The sequence below is a fragment of the Pelodiscus sinensis genome, chromosome 3, assembly GCF_052426305.1.
Source record: "Pelodiscus sinensis isolate ZL-2025 chromosome 3, ASM5242630v1, whole genome shotgun sequence".
Classification (NCBI taxonomy): Eukaryota; Metazoa; Chordata; order Testudines; family Trionychidae; genus Pelodiscus; species Pelodiscus sinensis.
Window position 1 is genome coordinate 62,515,040 of NC_143054.1, and position 23,150 is coordinate 62,538,189.

The window sequence follows — 23,150 nt, forward strand, 5'->3', positions numbered from 1 at the left end:
AAAAGTATTCCCAAACTCAAGTTTAAAAATAAACAAAAGAGAAATGTGAGCATTAATTCTTCTACTCCCTCCTACCTACTCCTTCATTCCCTCTGTCCATAGCCCAATTTCATTATCCTTTCTTTTACCATCTACTGTGCATTATCCACAAAACCTACACCATTTACAACAGAACATAAGTGTTAAGACCACTACTTCACTCCCTCTTGAAATGCAACACATTGAAAGGAAAGTATGTTGTGCCCCATTACAGTAAAATGTTAAATCCTATTAATTTCAGCTGTTAAGCAACACGTTTAGGCAGTCTTTTAAAAAATATATATGAAATAATGTTTATACTTAGTTTTATTTTGAATTTAAAATTCTGAATACATACATCAAATTCAAGTAGTGCATCAATTTGTTCCTGTAATATTGGCATGCTCTTCAATAACTTGTCTGGAATCATTGTTCTCATTACACCATCAGCTCTGCAAGACAAAAGAACAAGTTAAAGGCCAAGTTTGATTAAAGACCTCATTAACTAGAGGGCCTGAAGTACAATCAGGTGGTGGATTAAAGAGTTTAAAAAACACAATGCAGCATCTCAAATGAATTTTATTGCCATCCAGCTCACCTGTTTATTTCAGTGAATCATGCAAAGTGGGAAATTGAAGTGTAATATTGATGAGTGTTGGAGAGTTCCACTTAATTTATAGGTTCCACTGTTATACTCCCAATTGTACTCCATTGTTGCAAAAACAGTAAACATGGTATTCAGGAGGAAAAAATAGAGAAGTGTATCGTGTCAGACACAAGGGTACAGTGTTGTACTCAAATGTTCTCTCACTATAGCCAACACCCACATAAACAGGGCTACTCTACACAGCCCATGGGCCACATGTGGCCCATGGCCAGTTTGTTTGCAGCCCATGGTATAGTTTGGATTTACACAGGGCTCAACATGCAGCCTGTAGGTGGGAGCCAAAACAAAAAAGTAGTCATATATATATAACGGTCCTCTGTTGATATGCATTTTAGTAGTAAAATTCCTGGACTGTCATTGCTCATTAAAAATGCTGTCATATGGGTGGAGATATGTCAATAAAATGCAATATTTACCCTGAGTAGAACTGACTTAAATTGGGCCCATGTGTTGTGTAGTCTTTCCTTAATCTTTGTATTCATGCCCATCCATGTGAAAGAAGCTATTTGCATGTATATGCAACAGCACTTAAGGTGTGGCCCTTGGCATGTGCTATGAGTATCATTGTGGCCCTATGGGCTTCCAAAGTTGAGTAGCCCTGTTTTAAAGTATCTTTTGAATTTATTCTATCATTCATTCTATCTGGTCACCACAACCTGGCACAGAGATTGGAATTCCCCTAGTCTGTGCAGTGCCTAACACAACCAGGTCCTACTGCTTGGCACTGTGGTTCAGTTCAAAAGGTCAAATATTTGGCAGCTATTTATAGTACCAGTGTCTCAACAGGGAGACTAATCTCCACAGCCTCAGCAACCCTGCACAGAAAGTTCAGTTTCACTTTTGTGATAAAAAGTAAGCTCTTTGTTTCCAAAGTTGTAAGTGCCCTAGGAAACTATCACTGAAAAGGTTGCCTTCAAAAGCTCTGCGGGAAGATGGGTGCACAAAAAGGTATTCCATCATATAGTGGTTTTAGAAAAGAATTGCAAAGTAGAACTATTCTCCAAAGCCAACACGTTGAATAAATTTCTATTTGTGGAGACCAAGAAGCTCGACTTGAGCCTCCATAAGCCTGTAGATTCCACTGACGTTTTTATACATGATCAAGAAGAGTTAGAAGCAGGGCCGTGTAGCTGTCAAGAAAAATATTTTGTGCAAACAAATTTGAGAAGATAAGAGTTTAACCTAACTTACATTGGTGCTGAAATTATTTTTAGGGTGCGGGTGCTAAGCTGCACCAATACCAACATTTTCGCACATCTCACCACCCCAGGATGGGGTCACACCTAGAGTTGCCAACTCACTTCGACAGGCAATGCCACTCATGGTTCCAGTCTGGGAGAATTGGCCAACTAGCCACATCTGTAGACTGCTGCGGAGCCTTGGCCAACAGCAGGACCCCAAATGGCAGTGCAGTCGAGGGCCAGTGGCCTGGACTCCCCATGGATTCTGCAGCCCACCAAAGGGTTGCCCAGAGGTCAAGACAGAGCTGGTAGAGCTAGTGGTGGTGCTGGCCCTAGGCAGAGGGAAGCCATTGAAAAACCTGGGGATGTAGCACCTCCTTACTGACCTATTCCATCCACAGTGGATAAAAACCCAGTTCCAGTACCTAGTAAGTACTTCCTCATCTTTCTCTATTTCTACGAATTGCTAAGACCTACCGACACACATCCTTTGCTCCTGGCAATTATCGCAAATTGAAAACAAACACCCCTGCCCCCAGAAGATGCCCAACCATAAATATAGCATATTTCCCTCAATGCATGGACCACTTCAGTCTAAGAAAGACTAGTGGGTTGATTTTTGAGATACTGTGGCCCATTGTGCAAACACTGGAATCAAGACTCCAAGTCTTGGTGACTACTGAAGAGAGGATTCTGGAGGTCTGAGTCAGAGACCTGTATACAGTATTACTCAAACAAAAGAAACTCTCAGGCCCAGAGGTATGTACTAATGATAGGCTATCCCCTTCTGCTGCCGTCAAAAAAAGGGTGACAGGATAACGTGTATCTGGAGTCTCTATAGTTAGAATTGAGATTAAAGTTTTGACTTTCAGAGATCAATCAACTAGATTTGTCAGGAAAAGGGAGTTTCAAAATCTTAATATAGGCCCCAAAACTATTGAATGTCGCCTAGAACATCCATGCAGCTCTTGTGCTTTATTAGCTTATTCACAAGCACATTAGGGGGCCATTACTTGGCAATTCATTGTGAATAAAAATCCTGACTGTGGAAAGTGTACAGAGAAATTAATTTAAGATTTATTAATAAAACTCAAAATTAATTTAGTAGACAATTTACAGAAAAATTCAGAGTTAATATCTGTTCTTAGTAGGATTTTTTAATTTATTTATGGGGTTGAAAAGGGATACATGGGAGAAGATCACCTTAATTGCAAAGGCAGAACCTCTTACACCAGTGGATCCCAAACTGTGGCCCACGGACCCCCTGGCGGTTGGTGACAGTACTGCAGATGTCTGGGGAAAGTTTAAAAATAAGGATTGGGCCCACCATGGTGGGCCTGATCCTTACTTCCCTCCCCCCTTTCCTTTTTTTTTTTTTTTTTGAAAAGGTTGAGAACCACTGTCTTACACCTAGGAGCATCCCCACTGATTCCTGGGCAGCTACTGAAGCAAGCCTGTATGGATTCCTCTATGGTATCTCCAGGGCACATACGATCACAGGTTCAAGGAACAGAGCAAATTATTAAAAGCATAAAGAAAATGTTTCCTGAAGTGTAGGTTTCCCAGGGAAGAGGACAGCAATCATCCAGTGATAATCTATACTAACAGGGGTTAAAAGCAGCACCTTTCAAGTGAACCAGGAATTACTAACCGTTACAGAACTAGGTGAGTCAGAACAGATGTGGAGTTAGGTGAAACAAGGGAAAGGGTCTCAGAAATGAAGGCATCTCTGCAAGGTGCAGATTAGGGATGTTGAAGACTAGTCGACTATCCAATAAGCAAATGCTTACCCGACAGTCAGTCAACTAGTCAATTCCCGCCCCTCCCCCCTTTGCGGTCTCTATCATTTCAAAGGGGCGGTGCAGAGTAGCCCGGAGTCAGATGGGGTCTCCTCAGCTCATCCCAGGCTCCCCATGGCATTTCAGCGGAATCTGGGCTCCGCTGCGGAGTCCCCTGCTGACCCTGGGCTCCATGACTTTGAAATGCACAAAAGCCCCAGTGAGGGCTCTTGTACATTTCAAAGAAGGAATGCGGAAGTGCCTATTGACTAGTCAATGGAAAGGTCATCCACTACTCGACTAGTCAACCAACCGCAATTTAACATCCCTAATGCAGGTAGAGGTTGTAGTTAGAGAGTTTGGAGCTTTAAATATTCCACAGAAATTAGTGAGGTGAGGTAGGCTCAGTACTTCACATGCTGGAATAAGCATTAACCTGAAACTGGAAACTTCTCAAGTGTTTGGGAGAAGAATCAGGTTTACGAAGTTATTCGGAGTCTCCAGGAGATGACAGATGCTGTATTTTCTGGGCAAGTTAGGATATAATCTGCAGAACACCTGTATCCCAAATTCACCCTCACCTCACAGTGGATCTTCACCTTTGCAGATTTCTTCAGTCAACTCCAGATGAGACCAAGCAGCAATAGCCATATGCTGAGAAGGCACAGGAGCCAATAACTTATGGCTACTTAACAGTTCAGTGCAAGATTGGACCACTGAATCAAATGGCTCAGAGACATCAACAGCAAATCATCAAGGCAACTAATGCACTGTGCATTACTCAAATTTACAAACACACAAGACAGTGGTCAAAATATACTACTATGCGTCTGAGATGTTAGCAACTCCAAAATACCTTAAACTAGTGGTTTTTTAAACTAGGGGTTATGACAATACTGGGTCATGAAATGTCAGACACTGGGTCTCATTGCTGCAGGGTGATCAGGTGACCAGTGGGGATGCTAAGGCAGGCTACCTCCCTGTGGGGCACAGCACAATCTACAGTGCCAGCAGAGGCAGCCAGCAGCAATCCCAGCTCCTCAGTGAGGGGCAGAGCACGCACAGACCTCCACACATTTCACTTAAGCTTCGTGCAGTACACCACCCCAAACACTAGCTATGCACTCCCTTTAGCTGGGAATGTACTGCTGGCTGCTTCTGTGGGGTAGCATGATTTTTGGTGCCAGGAGAGGCAGGAAACCTGCTTTAGTACTTCCACTGCACCATTGACTGGGAGCTGCTGTAAGTAAGCCTCTCCTGTCCCCACCAAACCCAAAGCCCCTTCTACACCTCAATGCTCTCATCTTCAGCTCCATCCATGAGCCCACACTCTAGTCCAATTACGTTGGGTGACAGGCAACAATTTTCTTCAACTCGATCACGAAAAAATAGGTTTGTAAATAACTGCCTTAAATGTACATTTAAGAAGTTGTTGAAGCAGATACCAATGACGTGAGCAGCTCTGAGAACAAGACAATTTACTGAAAGAATTCAGAAGGGTTTCCTTAATCAGAAGCTCAGGTACAGTGCAGTAGCAGAAGTTAACGTTACATTAAGCTGGCTGGTTATAAAGTGGCATCTAGCAAAGAGCACTTTAAATAAGGAATCAGCAAAAGGAACTGAAACAAGGTTAGAGGGCATGGAGCTGGAAAACAGCTGGTGGGGAACCTCTCTACTGGGGCCAACCAGGCACATTAAAAAAAAAAAGTCAGTTGGGCACCTCAATCAATCCCATAGGGTGGGAGATAAAGGCTCAGGACTTCTTTTAGGCTCTGGGCTGAGACCAAACACGAGAAGTCTAGAGTGCAGGAGGGGACTCGGAGCTGAGGTGTGGGAGATGGCCGGAGCCTGCACCTTGAACCAAGTGGCACTCCCCTCAGGCAGCTCTTAGCAGTGCAGAGGGGCCAAGGCAGGCTACCTGCCTGCCCTGACTTTGCATAGAGAGGTTCCTCACCAGCTGTTTTCCAGCTCCATGCCCTCTAACCTCGTTTCAGTTCCTTTTGCTGGTTGCTTCTTTAAAGTGCTCTTTGCTAGATGCCACTTTATAACCAGCCAGCTTAATGCTCCCAGAAGCAGCCAGTGTGCACGACCCTTAGGCAAAGGGGCCAGGCAGCTCTGCACAGGGCATGCTGCATATGCACACAGGTATGCTCCCATTGGCATTGGTTCCTAGCCAATGAAAGCTGCAGAGCTAACCCTAGGGGCAGGGGGCAGAAGCAGTATGTGGTGCTTCCATGACTGCCCCTCCACCTAGGGGCCACAGGGACATGTTGGTGAGCCAACATTTGCAACTCCAGCTGCACAAGAGAGAGCCATCAAGGCTTGGGGCTTCCTGCTGATGGCACAGAGTTGCTGCAGGCTAGATTAAGTGACGCAGTCGACTGGCTGCACTTGTGGGCCAGAGATTCCCTGCCCTCTGCCTAAAAGGGACAGAAAATAATCCTAAATTAGAAAAATCACAGCGAGGGAACAGAGACCTAAGAGTATTAGTTTTCATACTACAGAGACCTAAAGACCAACTTGGTTATAGAAGTTTAAGTTATTCCAAGTGCACACACATTACAGCCACCTAGCAATCCTTAACTACACAACGCAATTCTTAGTATGTTCATAGCCTCAAGTTTGTTTCAGTACGCTTGGTTTACTAGTAAGTGTTTAACACCAAGGCATAAAGGGTTATTCTGTCTGAAGTAAACAGACAGCACATATGTCTAAGGCAGACTGGACCTATTCATTGCCTCCAAAACTGCACATTAAGATCACAAAGCCAGCACATGTACATAAACTCAACCCATACATACATCACAATGATATTCCTGACTAGTGTATCACCAGTTTGCATACGTCTTATATGCATATTATTACATGAGTATATCAGGCCCGATAAAGGTTACAATATGGGGAGCCCTCTCTCCATTAGCATGGAGAGCTGTCACACAACTCAGCTCAACAATAATTCTCCTTCAGCGCAATCTTTAACAGACTGCTTGACAAGCTAAATTATTTCTTAATACTTAGATTTAGTTGCATCTTGTTTTCTTTTCAGCTAATTCTTAAACCATGCCTTTCAATTAAGGCATTAGCCATTTTAGTAACAGAAGTGTTAGGTTTCACTCAATTCTCATCATAATTAAGATTAAATATGAAAATGAACAGTTTACCCTTTCTTCACTCTCGCAAAATCAAATGCCATTTGTCTGTAGGAGAATGCTTTTTCATTCAAGTATCTACTGTAACGCCTTATGAAGGTAGACATATCATATCCTGCAATAAAACAAAGTTCCATAATTCAATAAACTTGAATGGTATATTTGTTTAGGAAAACACTTATCCATTTGCTAAAACTGAAAAGGGGGCACACCCTACTTGTAGGTTACAATTTACATTTTTATGCAAAGTGAGATTACACATAGCTTTACATACCAATAAGTGGCACACTAAAAGGTTGGAAGAATTCTCAGATTTTGCAAGTTTCATTGAACCCTATCTAATAAAGGGAAAATAATAGAAGCATCTTGTATGTAAGAATCACTACTCTATAGCAAATCAACAGCACAAGCCAGACTCGATGCGGAAGTCAACTGTGACTTATATGTGGAAATATACAGATTCTAAGCACACATACATACAGATAGAAGTCACCTGTGGTAGGTCCCATCCAGCAGTGGACTTATATTCTCTCTCCCTCTCCCTCATCATCCAGCAGAGGCCTTCTGTCCCTCTCCCCAGTGTTGAGAGCAAGGGCTGGAGGAGAGGGTTTTGGGGGCAGGAGAGATACTTATCAAACCCAGGGGCAGGCAAAGTGGAAAGGCCCAGTCTTAGCTGGCCACTCTTGGTGGTGCAACTGCCCCCAGTGGGTTTCTGCAGCATAGCTCTTCCCTGCAGCTTTGCTGCCCCAAGGGGCCACTCTAAGTGTGTGTTCCTCCTCTCTGTGCCCCTCCATTTCCATCTTATGAAACACAGTCCCATCCTCAGCACTTCCCATTTTCCTAGCACAACCAAATCCTTTCCTTGATTTAAGTAAAATACAATGAAGCTGCATACCAAATTTGCTGGTCCTAGCTACTACGGCTGTTACAGTCCCAGGTGACCTGTGCTTTAGTTACACCTTGCCTGAACTACTGCCAGTTCCTTGATCTGATTCATCCAATTCACATTAGGTACCCAACACCACAGTATCAAAACGCCTCCCAATATAAGCTTCATCAAGTGAACTCTCCCACTCCTCCCAAGGACGGAAGCAAGAAGTTTTCCTTTCTCTGTTTGCCTGTGCACACACCTTTCTTCCTTTAGTTTGTTATTGCTGTGGAAAGGTTATGTTACAATCTTCTCCATTGTGCACTGAAATCTCTTACAAATTCAAGACCACAGCACCTGTATCCTTGGCCTATTCCCCAAGGTTCAGAAAAGACATTTACGCTATGCTCCTGGCTCCTCAATCATCACCTACACTGGATTGGAAAATTGTCTCTTCCCTATCCAATTGAGGTTTTTCCTCCAATCTGCACCATTCCCTGCTTACCTTGTGATGCTCACAAGCAAGTCAGACTACCTAAGCAAGCCACCTTTCCCGTCAGACCACAAACAGTATACATTTTAAGTTGAAAGCATTGCAGAGAAAATATTGAAGACCCGGTAATACAATCTACATATATGCTAATATGAATTCCAAAGGCTCTGGAAGGATCTGGTTGTGCCAGTAAAATGGGAAGTGCTGGGGCTGAGACCTTTTTCCTTAAGATGGAACTGGAGGGAGCACAGAGAGGAGGGATACACACTTAGGCTAGGTCTGTACTGCATCCCTTTTGCACAAGAAATATGAAAATGAGGCTAAGCAGGACTGTCACCAAGCCTCATTTACATAATTAACGAGCACCCGCTTTCTGCACATTTTTTCCAGAAAAATGGCTCTAGTACAAAAAGAGGGTTTTGTGCAAAAAAGAGCCCTTGCGCAGTAAGTGGGCGCTCATTAATTATGCACATGAGGCTCAGTGATAATCCATGCTTAGACTCATTTGCATATTTCTTGTGCAAAACAGGTGCAGTATAGACATAGCCTTCGAGTGGCCACTGGTAGATGTTCAGTCCTTCAACCCTCTGTAAGGAGTTGTTCTGTGGTTATGAATTCGTAACAGCTGTTCACTCAGAACGAACACATTCAGGGATATGTAAATCCCTGCTTTACACAATTTGGGTCTCGGATCTTGGTAACAGGTAGTCAGCAGATGGACAACTACCCTCCCCCCAGGGCATGGCTTCGCCTAATTATCCTCTTATACACAGAATCTGTATTTTGAATTTTCTCAAAGCTCAACAGTTATCTGCCTGTCACTATTACTGGGCTCTCTTTCCAATGTGATGGGATAGCAAAGGTAATTAATTCAACTGGCAGTTGAAGTAGCACATGGAATGTCTTTATATGTTTCATGTATAGAGTTCCAGGATTGCCTCAAGCTAACTTGCCACCCTCCACCTGATTGGCCCTTCTGGCCTCCTCAGCTTCCCTCTTGCCCCACAATTGATATATCTAACTCTTCACTTTTCCTTTCCCTGGTGTGCAATAATACAGAAACAGAAAGCCTATCCTAGAAAGATACCAAACAGCTCCAAAAGTATTCCACAAGAAGCAATAGAGCCTTCCTTACTAGGAACATTTAAGACTAAGTGTGAAAGACACATTAGGGACCAATTCCTCATTTAAAGTACTTCCCAGAGTGGATAAAAAAACGTAACGTTGCCATTTTAATTTAACTTTCATTACTGCCAGTCATAAAAAGAGTAAAATAGATATTCTGCCTTATTCAAATAGGAAACCCTCTCTTTGGAATCATGAGGTATGGGAGCTTCAATTACTTTTCCCCAAATGAAAATTTAAAGTTCTACAGAAACTGACAGGGCCATCTGGTAGTTTTAGAATAATGTTCATCTCACTCAAGTCTTATGGCTTCATTACATTTGCAAAGTGTTGCACCTGCAAATAAAGTGTAATCTTGTCAAAATGTAGCATATCCCCATTATGGCTTCCTATACTCCCTAATTCAAATTCTTCAATGAGTCTATTAATACAGGTTAGCAAAATCTGATAATGTATCAGTATCTTATGGCTGAAGTTAAATACAGATAGAGAACACATTCTTACCATGTGATCCACTTTTGTCCAAAAAATTGCTGAGATTGAATAGTGTGTTTCTAGATGCCAAATACTGAATAAATCTCTGCAAGACAGAAAAATGCAAGTCAGTTTCCATTATCTTGAAATTGGACTTTCATAGTACATGGAAATAAGATTCAGCTGATCTCTCCTGCAAACAGATTTGAATCAGACTCAAGTGGACAGAGATTGTGAATGCCACAAAGCCTGCATCCAGATTAAAACTTCCTCAAAACTTGGGGACATACAGGGAGTTAAAACCCAGTACTTGGCTTGAGACTTTGACTATTCTGACAGTTTGAACTGCATTTTATGAATGCTATTTAGAGGAAAGGCCAGGATAGCAAGTAAGCATAACTTGCTGATGTAAGAATTAGGGATAATTAACTGCTATGGAAGACAGCTAGAGGAGCAGCAAGATCTATTTGTTCGCAAGAAAGCAGAACAGAGAATAATGCTATTAAACTGATTATTTGTATTATAGTAATGCCTGGGAGTCCTAACAGATTAGATTTCTGTTGTACTAGGCACTGCACATATACTGAGTGGTTTGCTTACCAAACGAGTAAAAAAAGTAATCGAGAAACACATTAACTACAAAAATCTGTAGTGACAGAGTTGGACTAGGAACTATGATGGTGCTACATAGAAGACAAGTGCATTGTCATGCACATTTGATTGCTAGAGCAGACTTATTTCCTCATGCAAAGTACAATTATATTAATTTTTAGTAAAGGAAATTTATATTTAAATGGTAGTTGAGACACAAACTAAGGTCAAACAACTACCGTATCTATTTTCCTATTAAGTTCACAATCTAAAAAGCCTGGCAGTGCAGAAAGGATAATCAAATGTACAACCGACATTCACTAGGACCATGGTCTAAATATCTTTAACTATATAATGAATAAAAATGGAATGGGTAACTTGGTTAATATAAGATTCAAATAAGTTGTTAGGCAAAACAGAACATATTAAATAGAGGTCAGGTGGGCGTAAATCACAGACCCCGTCACAGGAGACATGAGAAAGTGAGGACTTCTCAACATTTAGACTTTTTCCTTAGGACCTTCTCAGTCAATAAGGTCATAATCACATTTTTAAGTTACAATTTAAATCTTAAATACAAAAAGCTTACCTTTACCCATACTTAATATGAGACAAATTAAAGACTGCACGGCTATCTGAACCTATTGTGTTGACAATTTACCTTAAGATTGCCAAAAGGCAAGCCTAAAAGGTAGTTCTGCACTGGATCTCTTAATATCTCAAACTTAATTTGAAGCGAATTTGGAAAGTTGCAGCTAATAGCAACTGAGACATTTAACTTGAAAGAACCCTTTGTTCTCATAAAACATTGAGATAGCAAAACCATTGAAAGGTAGTTTTAAATTGTCCAATGACTATACAAGAATTTCTTCAGAATAAAAAGTCTTGAAAGACTTATTTACTTACCTCATTTCCATGAACCATTAGATGATGTGTGGTAACTAAGGCTTTGAACACCACCACCCAGCTACTATTCGTTGCTCGCTCAAAAAGTGTATCAGCCATTTGGGGAATATTAACATTGGTCTCATTGGTTGCCTGGATCAAATCTATTTAAAAAAAAGGAAAAAAAACACTGTTACAGTAAGTACAGACAAGACAATTAGCAGAAGTCCACTGAGCTAATGATAACTGCAATTTCATACACATCACAAGTTATATTTGGATTCTATCTAGTAGACTAGAATCATTGTTTCAAAGGGAGTTTCAAGTGTCCAAAGACACTTACTGTCGAATATGTCCTCAAGGCTGCTTATGAGTTGTGCTCATCCATCCCTACATTTATTCTTAAAGGGTTATCAAAGTTATACCAAGTCAATTGCTAGTTATTAAAAGCTCCTATGGTGTTGAGAGGAAGTAAGGGAGAGGATAAGACCCCCTATCATTGTTCATCCAGTAATACAGGCTCTACGGAGAAGTCTACACTGCAATTAAAACCCTGAAGCTAGCCCATGCCAGCTGACCCGGCTCACAAGACACAGGCTAAGGGGTTGTTTAATTGCACTGTAGATGTTTGGGCTCAGAATGACGGGTGAGGGACAGAGCCCAGGGTCCAGCTTGAGGCTCAATATCTACCCAACTATTAACCAGTGCCTTAGCCTGAGCCTTGTAAGTGTCATCTGTGGGCATTTAACTGCAGAGTAGACATACCCTGAGGCTTTGTCTACACTACAGCTTTTGCTGGAAAAGGAAATGCAAATGAAGCACTGATTAGCATTTTGTTGAGCTGCATTTGCATAATCTATTCAGAGCCATTTTTGCACAAACACAAGAAGTGTGGCGGTGGCCATTTTGCGCAAAAAGGGGGTTTTGCGCAAGATCCTTATGCCTCCCCCATGGTTTTTGTGCAAAACAGACACACTGCTTGTTTTTGTGCAAAAACCCCTTGCGTAAAAATGTCTCAGAATAGGTTATGCAAACAAAGCATGACAAAATGCTAATCAGCACTTCATTTGCATTGCCTCTTCTGGCAAAAGCTGTAGTGTAGATATAGCCTAAGAGTCCTACCAACATGCCTTTGTAGGTCTGCCCAGGATACCAAAAAGGAGCAGCTCGAACATTTTAGTGCTCATGTTTTCTCTAATAGACTTTTGGGCACAAGCCCTATAATGTCCTGTCACCCGAGAGTCATAAGTAAGCCCATACACTCTGCTTTCATAAGCCAGAGAAAGCAGGAGATTAATTATTGAATTTTTTTTATTTGTCAGAGTTTCTAGTTCTTGTCGTAAATTTGTTCAAAATGTTAACTGCTGCAATCTTCTGACAAATAAAAATTAATCTAATCTCTTAAGTCAGTTTCAGAACACCCTATGAGAAATTCAAGCACTTTCTTCAGCCGCAAGAAATGGAATATGTTCTCCTCCTCCACTAGGGCATTACTGTTAAACCTAGTCCATCCCCATATCCATCTATTGCATTCACTTATTAGGTAGGCATACATGTGGCAGAGTTTTGAAATAATAAAAGGATTGCATTTCGCAATCTATCACTCAATCTCAGAAATTGGTTTGGCACTTCAGCTATACCACCACCACCACAAATGGGGCAACAACATGAATTCTAAAACACCCTTAGCATCTGCAGAACCTTGCCTTGGATGGATGCAACAGCAGTGTTTAGCTGATTGACTCAGCAAGCCCAAGAAATGAACACCAGAATCAAAACCCAGAAAAACCATGTACTGAAGCAATATGACCAAAAATACAGTGCTGTCAGTGCTTCTAACTTTAGAAGCAACAACTGTACCATGTAAAGTTTCCCCAACTTAGATGAAAAGCCACACAACACTTAGGTCCTGCCCATGCATGCATGGACTTAAGTTTAGCCATAACTAGTGACAGAAAAAGGGATGACAGAACAGAAGCAAAGAGTTGATCGAATCCTTGGGTTTATAGTGGATATAAAATGCTCCTATTTTCCTAAAAGAGACTATCGAAGAGATTTTGATTTCTTCCTCTAGATGGCAACACACCACTGCTCAGAACCTTTCATACCTGGTCCTCTTCCTTCATGGAGATACATCCAAGCCCTTCTATATTTTAAAATGCTTTTTAAAATGCTTTAAGCATGAGTTCAACACTTTTTGGCCCACAGACTAGGCGTCTGCTGCCCTGTACAGAAGACTCCACTTACAGCAGAAGTGAAGACTGTGTTCTCAAAACCGGGGTCAGTGTATATAAGTTGTAGCTGCTCTGCAACTCAGGATCAGGCACAATATCCTGCAGTTATTCCCCATCCACAATTTATAAGGATCACTAATACACTGTATGAAGGACTGTAGTGGTTCAGTCTTAACACCAATTAAATCCCAAATTATGGTTGATTAGCTGACATGGTTGTTTAGATCACACCAATATGTATTGCTTTAGAAATAAACTGTGAAGGTCATTAGAATGGTCTTAAAATATCATAATGTGCCAAAATTGAGATTGCTACTGAATCTAGTTCTGCCTGGCATGCAGTTGTATAAATACAGAAGGGTATTCTGCCAGGAGAGATGTTTGAGGAGTTAGCACAACAACTAAGAAGCACTTACATGTATAGGTATTTATGAACAACTGTACCTGATGTAATACAGGCAGTGCTTCAGTGTAATCCGATTGGGGCTCAAGCAAAGTTTTTACATGCATAAACAGATGAGGCAAGCCTAGACATGCCAGGGCTCAGATCTTGCACAAAATTAAGCACTGAATCCAGAGAAAGCGACTTTAAATAGTCTGCAAATACATAATGAAAGTTTCCCAGTGATTTAAGTGCAATTATGGGCCCTGGATTGTCATTTGTATGAGCCTTCCCTGGTTGATACTAGAATTATGAAAATTAATGTTTGAACTGGAATGTTGCCCTAAACATGTAACTGATTTGTTAAAAGAAACCTACAACCCAAATTCAGGTGGGGGTCGGGGAGAGGAGGTTACCCTCTAAGAAATATGGTACATGGTGATCTGGCAGATGGTATCCAAAGGCCGGGGAGGGTGGGGGGGAGGAGCCGGAGAAGGAGGAGGAAAATCGAATCACAAAAAAAAAAAAAAAAAAAAAACCACCACTTGCCTATAAATGGGTCTTTGGGGCTTTGAGAGGTAATAATAATAGAGTCATGTAAAGTCTTCTGCTAAATTTGCAGCATATCAAAAGTTTGTGTTTTAGTGTCACCTCAACAAAGATCAATTTAAAGGCAAAATACACACTAATAATTACATAATATTGCATCTTCGGGGTACAGCCCAATTAGCCTCAAGAAAATCCCGATAGAGACACTGCCATCTTACCTACTCCTACACCAAGATAGGATGGCAGCAGTTTATGCTCTCAGAAAACTAATAAATCCTTTTCTCTTGATGAATTTTTGTTGTTCAGTTTGATATTTGTCTATTCATAACACTACAGTAATACATTATGGTGGAGTTTATTCACTTACATAAGTAACTCAATTGGGTAGTGTGTAAAGTAAGCTGCTTCAGACTTCCACTTTTATGGATTTCACTATCAGACTAACATTTACAACCATCTTTGTGCATACTTGTATAGCAGCCATGGCCAATCCACAGCTAGTGAGCCTCGTGAGGCTCTTCCCGCCCCCCTTAGGGTGAGGCTCCCAAAGACTCCCCCGTGGCTCACGAAGTAGCCCCTGTGCCTTTAGAAATGGCCCCCTGAGCTCGCTGGGTGCTGGGGAGCTGTCTGGAAGTGGCGAAGCAAAATGATGTTGGCAAGATGGCGCTAGCTGACAGGAGCCTGATGTGGCCAAAAAGCCAACCTGAGGTTCTCTTAGTGGCAGTGTCCTTCCCCCTCCCCTTTGACCAAACACGGCTGGGACTTGTTTTGGGGTTTTTTTTTTTTGCTCAACCACCTTGTTCCCCCTGGTTCTTTGAGCTATATACACAACTATTTTGGCTCTTCGCCTGCAATGGATTGGCCACCCCGGATATATAGCAAGCAAATCGTTGGTTGCCTGCATCCCATGTAAATCCTGCAACTCAGAACCCACCTTACTTTAGCAGTCAAGCTGAAAAGCATGAGGAGGAAAAAATAGAGAGAGGAAAACAATTCATGATCTGATCCATGCAGGCATCGAGTCAGTGCAAAAGATACCAGCAGGATGGAGGATGGCAAAAGCATGTAAAATATCAGCACAAGTAACCCAGAGAATACCAAACTGTATTTTTTTAAGACAATGATATGGTGCCACTACAGATGGCGCCATGGGAAGGTAGCTAAATGGAATTGATTTTCTCTTGGATTTCCCAACTCCTGTATTTAAAATGTTGATACTGAGGTATAATCTGAAATGACTTCAAGTGAGGATAATTGAAGATAGAAGCACTCAGCTCAATCAACAGCACTCTGAAGTCTGTCCTATGACATCTTTCTTCTCTTAAAAAGGCGAAGTCAAATGAAGTAATAAGGCAGAGTTCTGAATTTAATTTAAAAACAGGCCCACAAATATTAGCTTAAGTCTAGAACAAGAAAGGCATCTGAAAAAGTTCAAGAATGCAAGTGAACTGTTTGAGATGATGGGGCAACACTAGAGAAAATGTTACGACTCAGCAAGGACTAGTACAATGGGAATACAAAGAAACCTGTCATTTGGGGCTCAGCTGAAGAATATGATCAAGGCAGAAAGAAAACTTCCAAATTGCAATAAGGCTCTCCATGTGGGGGAGAGAGTTCTGATAGATGAATCCTCTAATCTAGTGGAAAAAAACCAACAAGACCAATGATTGGAAGCTTGAAGTGGGATACATTCAAACTAGAAATCAAATGTGAAAATTAAGAGTCAGGGTAACGAGCCATACTTCCCTAGGGATGTGGCTATGGCAACAGTCCTCAAATTTTTTTTACCTTGCATCCCCCATTACCCATCCATATTTCTCCCAGAGCTGGGAGCAGGGGCATGATGGCAAGAGTGGAGTTAGACTGTGTGCTCTCCTCACGCTGTCGGGGGTGGGCCTGAGTCAGCTGCATCTTCCCCCAAATACTAGGGCAAACCCCTGTAGTGGGCCATGTCCCAGTTGGAAGACCTCTATTATATGGTCTAGCTCTACCAGAAGTTATGGGACTGATGCTAAAGATACTAAGAAAAGATCAAGTCTCATCTCCATAATGCATGGAATAGAAAACAGTGCTGGAAAGGAGTCTAGCTGGAAAGATTTTTGAAGTGAAACCTAAAATAGAAGGGTTTTTTTTTTTTTTAAGAGAATGGTTAGTATGATTAACCTTCTTCTGAGAGAGAGAGAGAGAGAGAGAAACACTGAGCTATTGTATTTTTGTCAAGTTACAATTTGGATTATTTTGACTCCGAGCTGGAAGATGAAGTCAGTGAAGACTAAAGTTCATTAGAGGCACAGTCAATATCCACAGAACCACAAGACAGATAGTTGTTTGTGAAATTGCAGTATGGTACACCAAGCAGCACCAAAATGGTTTAAATATTGTGTTTGTGCTCTCATTGAAGCTTATACATTTTTTAAATCGTCAGTTTCTCTATAATACAGTTTTCAGCTCCATTATGACTAAATCTTATTCACAAAAGAGCTAACATATTTCTGTTTTCAGTCTTGCAAGAATGTTTATACTTGGCAAAGCCTTATCCCCTGCACAGCAACTAAGCTTCCTACCTTAACTCCATTAAAAAAAAAAAAAAAAAAAAAAAAAAAAGCACTTGATATTTTGAGTGATTTGTTTCAGGTGCATGGCTTGAGCCAATGCTTACTGCGATCCCTTAACAAAGAGGCAGTGCTGACCTGTTTTGGCCAGTTTAAAAGCTAGTGACCAGTGAACACTGTAGCAGCCAACAGCGAGTTTGTGGGAGATTTTCTCCCTGTGCAGAGACGAAGAAGAGACTATGGCTACTGAGGCAGCATTGTGCATGACCTAAGGAGGAGGAGAGGAGACAAAGATGATGATTGGATGTGGAGCTTAAGGGATGTACATCATCCTTTGTTCTGGTAAGCACACAAGGACATTAGAAGAGCTGGTCATAGTAAATAAACTTGGATTGCATGAGCATAAATTGGTTGGAGTTGAATTAAAATGGAAGGTTAATCAAAACTCTGTTGTCAACTAAGATTTGTTTTTTAAAAGTGGCTGAGTAAGGGAAATTAAGAGAATTAGTTTAAGTCAAACTGTATGCTTGGAATTTAAGTGAACTATGCAATAATCTAGCCACAATTTACACCCTAAACAGTGATGTGGAGAGGAGAGGGGAAATATAGAGGGAAGGTTTCAATCAACAACTACTCGTAACCTTTGGAGTGAACAGATTCTACAGAGAATGGAAAAACGGTCAAAGAAAGTATGTCTTGAAAGTTAGAAAAATATAGAAATAAAAGTTAAAGTTGAATTAACTCTTGCTAAGAAAGTTAAAATAAGGGGGGAGGAATTTAGTTTTACAAACACAATGAGTAAGACAAATAAGATTGGGCCACTATGCAGTGTGGATTGGAAGGACATTCAAGATAATCTAGATATGGCCCTAATTCTAGATATGGCTCCCTTCCCAAATAAGGATGATACAGAACATGGACATGAATGAGGATGAAAAGCTACTAATATCTTATTGTACATAAGACAAGCCCTTGGTTTGATGAACTTGGTTTGTCAATGTCACAAAAAGAAAGCTGACAGATGATATCATTACCTTCTGATATATAGAAAGCAAAACATGTAGGGCAAAAAGCTAATAAAAGCTAAAGGACAAGGATAGTACAAGAACTAACGAGTATAAAGACAAGCTATCAAATATTTCTAATTTGGTCTAGAGTGATACTTTGGAACAGCCTCCCAATTAGTTTTAATGAGGTAGATAAATTTGGTGAGTGGGATCTTATGACAGGGTTGCATATGATGGTTTATATCTTAGGATCCTAAAGCTTATGTTTCAGGACTTCAGGTAAACAGGAAAGACTCTACGATTCCTCATACCCTCTGCATCCTCCTCAATGTACTCTCAAGGTTTGGAGGAAGGAGACCAAAAACATGTGAGATGTCCTCTGCATTAATGTATACAAAATATTCCAGGCCACAGCTAGACAAGTTCTGGACGACTTTGAAGACTGGGGTGACAAACTGGATGAAATTCTACAGTATAAAGTTTAAGATAATCCACTTTAGGTTTTAATAATGAGTATTTGTTGCAGCCAGTAAGTCCCAGCTTGTAAATGATACAAGAGGTACATCAACACCGGGGTACATCAACTGCCCAAAAGGAAACTGTACCATGTAATAGAGCTGTTAAAAAAGGCAAGTGTGATTGAGGCCTAATCAGGCCTTTTCAGTATAAAAAATATTAAATGTAAAATTTCATTTGGAAGACTGTGTACAACTATGGTCACCCACGTTCATGGAAGATGAGTTTAAACTTGCTCACATGTTTTGAGGTCTAACTGACCAGTTTATAAGGAATTTTGCCCCAGATTAGATTGGCAGTAACCTGGGGGTATTTTCCACAGCATGGAGTATTGGCTGTTGGTAGGATTATCTGGCTCTTTACACTTAATCCATTGCAGGGACATGGGGCTCTGGTGAACGTTGATCCCTTCTATTTTCTTCATATGGCACATAACAGTCCCATCTCCTGGGTCCTAACACTAATACTACAACTTTGAAGAGTTTGGAAAGGGTTTCCCTTAGGGACAGAGAGGTAACTTTTAATAAATGGTTGAAGTCAACCCAAATTTGAAGGGGGGCAGGGATGTGATCATATAAACTGTTAACCAATGGGCCTAGGGTTATCTGTTAACCTTCACACACACACACACACACACACACACACACACACACACACACACACACACACACACACACACACACACACACACACACACACACACACACACACACACACACCCTCTTCTATATTCTGGGGAGCTGCCTGCTCTCTGCCCAGCCCCATGTGTAAACATGTAACTGCTAAAATTTTCAGCCATTACATATCTACCTGAACACATGCATTAACAACTCTGGCGGAGAGGGTGCAACTCAACTGTTACATGTGCTAACTAAAGACTTGTTAAAGAGCTAGTTCAACCCAGAGCTGTGGGGGCTGAACAGAACTTTCCCAGCAATTACTCTCCAGCAATCTCAATCCTCCTCTTCCGAGCACTCAAGCAGAGAGACAGAGGAAAAAAAAAAACCTTGCAGTTCCTGAGACTGTCCCCCAAAATTTCCTAATTGCCTGTTCTGAAACAACACTATTTGGGAGTGGGAGGGTGGAACAAAATGAACGAAGGGAACACAAACCTGAGTCTTCAAACAATCTAATCTGAAACCCCATATACTAGAATTCTGTAATTATATAACTGCACAGCAAGGTCAAGATATCAGTACTGGGAAGATGTAAGGTGGTTCAAGTGCCCTAACTATGCATTTCTTAGCTTAATACATTTGGATTTCTTTTGAAAGTTTAGCTGAATTTCCCCATTTTTTTTAATGCTTCATTTTGGGATGATTACAAGACCCCTGTAAAGTCTTGTAAGCCTTAATTCACAGATACAGAGTCTCAAACTTAAAATGCTCACAAAAAGGCATTTTCTAGGCATGTATGATGAACCTCTTCAAAATATACCATTAAATGTTTATGAATGGGGGAGAGGGGCGGGAATTCAGTAGTCATCTCACTTGAATCTAAGTGGAAGAGCCTCTTCAAACTTTTCATAGAATTCTTCATTTTGATTAAAAAAAAAACCTGTTTAACTTAGCTAAATATAGCCTATGAATGTTTTTAAATGAATGGTTATGCTCACGTCAGCTGAAGTTATTTCTAAATGATGTGTCTGAGAAATAGTTCAAACACATACCCTTACATAGCAGATCTGTATCTTGCAATTTTAGGGGTTTTAGGGAGCCAGAATGATGGCAGTTCTACACAATTTTGGTCAAGAGATCATTGGCTGGTAATGGTAGAGAGCAGGCTGCTCTGCAAAAGGGGATTTCTAGTGAGGAGAGGCCAGCACCACACTATCTTATCTCGGTACCTTGTGAAAGTGTTTAAGAAATTTTTACAAACACTAGGGCTCTGTGGAACCAAAGTGGGGTCCCAAATCAGAACATAATGCAAGCCTCCTGAATCATCAACTCCCCCCCCCCTGCTCAATTTTCTCCCCCAGTTCCCTCAATCATATCTACAGACTCCCCTCTTCTTTGCTCACCACCCTTCCTACTATGCAACCCTGCCACTGTTCTCTGCGCCTGTTTACCAGGACTAGTAATATCCCACCCCCAAAATGGTTTTATTATCCTGAAAGTTAGCTATTTATAGTGAAAAATGTTACATTTTATAAAGCATCCCGCCAACTAACAACAAAACACACATACACCTTACCCAACAAAAAAGATCTTGATTCACACGTCTAGTACAGCTATTTTGATAATCCAGAATGATCATAAAACCAGGTATGCAGCTGCTTTGAGTCTTCTGACCAGCCAAAAATCTGTTACTGAAGCTGGACTCTAAAGTCAACTTTAAATCTCAAGATTTGCACACTATATCTGTTCATCTCAGATATTCCATGATAATTTTTAGCTTATGTTTGTGGTATAATGAAACTGCCAGACCAAAAGCCTCCCTTGATGTTATCAGTAATCTGAAGTCTAGTTTAAGTGCTATGAACTGTAAGGAATGTGCAGGTGTGTTGAGACTCCTATAGTGTATTGTAACTGACATCTTAAGTGTGCTTTTCATCTCTTTAAAGGCATAAAAAAGCGCCTTAGCCCTGTCCTGTAGTCACACCAGCAATAATTTGTGTTCTTTTCTGACTTATTTTCATCCTGCAAACCTGTGCTTGTGCAATTGGTTTTGTAGACTTCAATGGAACGGAGACATGCCCAGCATTGTGTGGAGGGTGGGAAGTCTGTCAAGTGCCTGAGAACAGATTTAGAACCTAACTTACTGTCCTTCCTGTCAAAAATGAAAATATCGATACAGAACCAATTCTTAACTTTAACAAGCAAAGACTCCGAAGAATATTTGAAAATTGAGATTTTCCACATGCAATTTTAGCTTCGTGTTCAAAATAAATCAATATTAAAAAAAGTTGTAAAATCTTCAAGATCTTACCTCCTGACAGTGTCATTGCTGAACTTTAGTCTGTACCAACCCTGTAAAAATCATTGCCATGAATTGCTAAATCTTACTGATATATTAAGCCAGAAACAAAATTTGCTTTATTCTCCTGTATTTCAACTTTGTTCCTACAGTATGTCATTTCCTCTGACCACACAACATGTAACATTAACTTGAGATTTAATTTCCTTTATTGCTCATCACATGCTGTTCTTAATCTATAGTTGTATTACCCAGATATTTGAAAGGTCTCTCACCTCTCCCCCCTCCACCAAGTAATCAGTGCTGGTTAGACTAGCAAAACTAAAGTCATATTGTAAGTAAGATTATGAGAGAATCTGTAATGTCTGAGGGGATATTCTTATTGATGAACTATAGGCCTCAGTTTTCTGCTAAACTCTGATTCAGTTGTTTTATCAGTTGTCATTATAAGAGTCAATTCACTATTACCAGACAGATGAAACTGTGCAACAACATGGAAAGTATCTGAAAAAAACATGACAAAACTTCTTAGATGAGTTCAACTCCTACTTCCTACCTCATTCTCTTAAACATTATGGATAATTGGTTTACTTCATAGCCATTGCTAGGTAAGAAATTTTTCTCTTTGACCTTTTATAATTACATTCTGCCATGCAGCCACTGAACGCCACTGGTGATGCTCCAGTCCACTTTACATTAGGTCAGAGCAAACTGTAGACAAGAGTATCAAGTGACCCTGGCTTTTTAGGAGATGCATGAGCAATGCTTCAGTGGAGGGTAAGCATGTCTCTCATGGTAAAAATGAGACAAGTTATTTACAATTAACATAAGGTTTGTTTGTTCTTATTGAGATTCTAGGCATAAAGGCCTTACAGGGGTCCTTGGTTTTTTAGGTAGAGCGACCACACACACACACACACACACACACACGGTAGTTAAGTGCCTGTGTCAAACACAGGGTCTCCCCAAATCCTGACATGGATGAGAAATTATGAAAACAAGGACTGCTTACAACACAACAGTAATAATTTTGGGCTAAGCCAAGCTATTACTCTTGGAGCCCTTCAATACCAAATCAGCAGAGAGCACAGCATAAATGTAACTTGCAACAGATCTGCCACACACATTGCTCCAACACACTTCTGATATTCTTTTTTAAAAGTAATGCCTTGTAATATGATTTGAGAATTATCATGCTGATCACTTCTACCATGGAAGCATGTACCAATACCTAATGTATGTAAACAAAGGAGACAAAAAAAAAAAAAAAAACCCAGGGTTTTTCCTAGACAAAGGAATACAAGTTTACATGACTGACCAACATGATCCTAGACAGAGGACAATGCAAGTATATTTACATAAAGGTACACATTGCCGTCAAGCAAGCAAGTAGGAGAGAGGACTGCTCAGCAATCACGAAGGGGGAATGCAGTCTGTATCCCCAGAAAGCTTTCCTGTCTCCCTCTTGGAAAACAAACAAACAAACAAAAAAACCCACAGTTTAGGGCAGGATTATTAAAACTTTAGGGCCACAATGATACCCACAGCACATGCTGAGGACCGTAACTTAAGTGTGGTTGCATATACATGCAAATAGCTTCTCACACTCAGGGGCGGCCCGTGTTATAGGCGGACTCAGCCACCGCCTAGGGTGCTGCTGCTCGGGGCGCCCAATGAGGACGACACAGTGGCGCTCGCCGATAATGGCAGTTCATGGATGGCCCTGCAGGCGGGGGCGCCGATTGCACACTCCACCTGGGGCGCC

At 41.0% G+C, this 23,150-nt stretch overlaps 1 protein-coding gene across 3 annotated transcripts in view; it reads right to left on the minus strand.

The window, feature by feature from the left end:
• The window catches only part of SNAP91 (synaptosome associated protein 91), a 126,519-nt gene that overhangs the window by 75,517 nt on the left and 27,852 nt on the right, over positions 1-23,150 (minus strand). For all 3 annotated transcript variants that reach the window (XM_006124205.5, XM_089777173.1, XM_089777174.1), the window contains exons 3-6: positions 11,251-11,393; positions 9,784-9,859; positions 6,806-6,908; positions 377-470 (exon numbers count right to left, since the gene is read on the minus strand). In XM_006124205.5, the coding sequence (XP_006124267.3) occupies positions 377-470; positions 6,806-6,908; positions 9,784-9,859; positions 11,251-11,393 (416 nt within the window). The remainder of the gene's footprint in view (positions 1-376; positions 471-6,805; positions 6,909-9,783; positions 9,860-11,250; positions 11,394-23,150) is intronic.